General features: G+C 66.2%; 1 protein-coding gene across 1 annotated transcript; it reads left to right on the forward strand.

Annotated features, from left to right (window-relative positions):
- The first annotated feature begins 1,647 nt into the window (after nucleotides 1-1,647).
- POU3F1 (POU class 3 homeobox 1) lies at nucleotides 1,648-3,228 on the forward strand. The gene has a single exon (XM_030230315.2). The coding sequence runs from the start codon at nucleotides 1,662-1,664 to the stop codon at nucleotides 2,775-2,777; it is 1,116 nt and encodes a 371-aa protein (XP_030086175.2). The 5' UTR covers nucleotides 1,648-1,661; the 3' UTR covers nucleotides 2,778-3,228.
- The last annotated feature ends 345 nt before the right edge of the window (nucleotides 3,229-3,573 follow it).

The raw sequence follows: 3,573 nt of genomic DNA on the forward strand, positions 1-3,573 counted from the left end.
CTCTTACCATGGACCAGCCCCAGCCCCGTGGCTGCTGAAGGGCAGGAGCAGCTCCTGGCTGTTGTCACCTGCCCACTGCAAGCCTGGAGCAGGAGACAGAGCTCTCCAGCCCTGTGTGATCCCAGGGTGAACCAGGACGAGGGTCAGTGTGGGTCAAACCAGTGATCACAGGGTGGCTGTGGCAGCACTTTCACCCTGTGGCATGGTCACAGCCTGCAGGGCCACCAGGACAAGGTGCCAGTGAAGACAGAGGTGGGCACTGGGCTGCCCAGGTGCCACTGTGGGGTGTGGCAACTTGGTCCCCCCAAACCCAGAAGTTCTTCTGTCTGCTGGCTCCAACAGACCCAGCATGCAGGGCTGGAGGACCCCAGTCCAAACCAATGCTTTGGTACCCCAAAATGACAAAGTGCCCCCAACACACAGGAGGGGATGTGGCACAGCTCACAAAAAGCCTTTCAGGAGGCTGCAGTTAATGTCCCTAGCAGCAGCAAAGCCACCCTGCCCAGCTGAGGAGAGTGCAGGGCATCTTGACATGTTACACTCGTACATGTATTGATCCAACAGTCCATTGTTCACCAGAGCCCTTGGCAAAGGTCACTGTCTCTGCTCCCATCCTGCAACAGAGCACAAAGATTAATTTTTCAGAAGTGCTGAATGCTCCTGGTGCCCACCCTGATTCACTTTGGGCCTCAAGCCCCAGATGAAGTCTGGAGCTGGCTTAATTAAGACATCCCTTGCCCCTCTCCCAGTACTGCCAGACATGTCTGCTTCTTGTTGTCATTGTCTTTTCCCACAAATTCCTCCACCCTTTATCCTGTGCCAACCCTCAAACCGGCTCAGAGACTTGCCTCTGAGGCAGCATCCAAGACCCATATTTCCCATGACGCCCAAACAATCTCAGATCCTCTTTTCTTGGCCCTTGCTGCTCTATCCCATGCAGCGCTTAGGAAGGAGCTCCCACCTTTCCGGGGTCCAAGTATACCAAAAAAACCTCAATAACGACTTTTAACGTCCCGAGTCGGTCTCGATTAGGACGCAGTCCAGTGGCTGAGCCCCAGGGGTCACCCCCGAACAGCAGCTGCAGGAGCCAACGCTCCCCACCTGCCTGGCAGCAGCCAAAATCCAGCGGGCAGAGGGTGCGGGCACAGGGCACAGGGAGCGGGCAGAGGATGGGGGCAGAGGATGGGGGCACAGGGTGCGGATAGAGGATGCGGGCACAGAGTGAGTGCACAGGGTGCGGGCAGAGGGAGAGGGCACAGGGAGCGGGCAGAGGGAGCGGGCACAGGGAGCGGGCACAGAGGGAGCGGGCACAAGGAGCGGGCAGAGGGTCCGCACCACCCCCGCGCCCGACCCGCGCGGCCGGCGGCAGCTCGGCATGAATGAACCGCGCTCCTCCAATCGGCGCCCGCTCCGCCGCGGGCCGCCCCGCCCATCGCCCCCGCCGGCCAATCCCGTGGGCAGCGCCCTCCCGCCGCCGGCCAATGGCGAGCGCGCGGTGCGGGGCGGCGCCCTCCCGCCGGCGGCGCCCTATGGCGGAGCGGCGCGCGCCACCCGCCGCGGCGGGCAGGCCAATGGGGCGCGGGGGCGGGGCGGGCGCTCGGCGGCCCCGCGCCCCGGCGCGCGGCTCTAAAGCGCGGCGCGGGCGGCGCGGCACACACGCGATGGCCGCCGCCGCGCAGTACCTGCCGCGCTCCGCCGCGCTCATGCACCCCGACGGCGACCGGCTGCACCAGGGCACCACGTACCGCGAGGTGCAGAAGATGATGCACCACGAGTACCTGCAGGGACTGGCCCCCGCCGCCGGGCACGCCGTCGGGCTGGCGCACCACCAGTGGCTGCCCAGCGCCGGCACGGACTGGGGCAGCGGTGGGGGCGGCGGGGGCGCGCACCTTCCGCCCGCCGAACACGCCAAGGGCGGCCCGCCGGGACCCCGCGAAGAGCTGTCCGCCGCCGCCTTCCACCACCGGCCGCACCTGGTGCACCAGCCGGCGGCGGGCGGCGCGGCGGGCGGCTGGGCGCAGGGCGGCGCGCACCACCTGCCGCCCATGTCCCCGCCGTCGGGGCAGCCGCTGCTCTACGCGCAGCCCTACGCGGGTCTCAACGGGATGCTGGGCCCGCCGGCGCCGGCGCTGCACCACGGGCTGCGCGACCCGCTGGGCGCCGAGGAGGCGGGCGGCCACGAGCTGGCGGCATCGCCGCCGCCGCTGGGGCCGCCCGAGCCGTCGGACGAGGACGCGCCCAGCTCCGACGACCTGGAGCAGTTCGCCAAGCAGTTCAAGCAGCGGCGGATCAAGCTGGGCTTCACGCAGGCCGACGTGGGGCTGGCGCTGGGCACCCTGTACGGGAACGTCTTCTCGCAGACCACCATCTGCCGGTTCGAGGCGCTGCAGCTGAGCTTCAAGAACATGTGCAAGCTGAAGCCGCTGCTCAACAAGTGGCTGGAGGAGACGGACTCCAGCACGGGCAGCCCCACCAACCTGGACAAGATCGCGGCGCAGGGCCGGAAGCGCAAGAAGCGGACGTCCATCGAGGTGGGCGTCAAAGGCGCCCTGGAGAACCACTTCCTCAAGTGCCCCAAGCCCTCGGCGCACGAGATCACCTCCCTGGCGGACTCCCTGCAGCTGGAGAAAGAGGTGGTGCGGGTCTGGTTCTGCAACCGGCGGCAGAAGGAGAAGCGGATGACGCCGGCCGGGGTCCCGCATCCCCCCATGGAGGACGTTTACGCACAGGCGGACACTTCGCCGCTGCACCACGCGCTGCCCGGCGCCGTGCAGTGACTGCCCCGCGGCCCCGACGGCGGCGGGCAGCGGGGGACGCGTTTTAATTTATTCTCAGACTGGCCCGGCCGCCCGCTCCGCGCTCTATTTATTCGCCCGCCGGAGCCGCAGCGGCCGCCGCAGCAGTAGCCAAAGGTTTGCGATCTCTAATTTATTCCCTTCCTCGCGCGGCCGGGAGGCGGCGGCGCCCCCGGTTCGGCCCCTCCCGCTCTGCCCGGCCCGGCCCGCCCGGGGGGACGCTTCGAAACCATTTCCCGGCCCGTCTCTATTTATTTCTAACCGTGCGCGGAGCTCGCACCCTCCCGTTGGTGGGTTCAGTCCGGTCCATTCCCTGGGGGTTTCGGTTTTTGTTTGTATCTCTTATTGCAAAACCAATGTAGACTGCGAGGGTACGTTTCTATTTATGTTATAGTAAATATTTTATTACTTACATAAACCATTTACCCAGGAACCGGTCTCGTGTCGTCTTTGCAGGCTCGGAGCGCGGCCGTCGGGGCCGGTGGCGGCGGCGCTGCCTTGGCCGAGGTCCCCGTTGCCGGTGGCCACCGAGGCCCGTTGCCGGTGTCGGCGGTGTCCCCTCGGTGCCCGGCGGGGTTTGCCGGGTTTTGCTTCCCTGCGTGGATGCGCTTTGTGCACTGCCGTGTTCCCCGCACCTTTCCCCGCAGGGTTTTGACCGATCCGAGCGTGGCTCTCCGCGCTGAGAACACAAAACAGCCCTCACGGAACTTTCCTCCCACGTATGGCAGGGGTAATCCACGCACGCTGGTGTTGCTGAGTAGATTCTTTCAGCTCAAAC

This window comes from Serinus canaria, chromosome 23 (assembly GCF_022539315.1).
Source record: "Serinus canaria isolate serCan28SL12 chromosome 23, serCan2020, whole genome shotgun sequence".
In the NCBI taxonomy this organism is placed as follows: Eukaryota; Metazoa; Chordata; class Aves; order Passeriformes; family Fringillidae; genus Serinus; species Serinus canaria.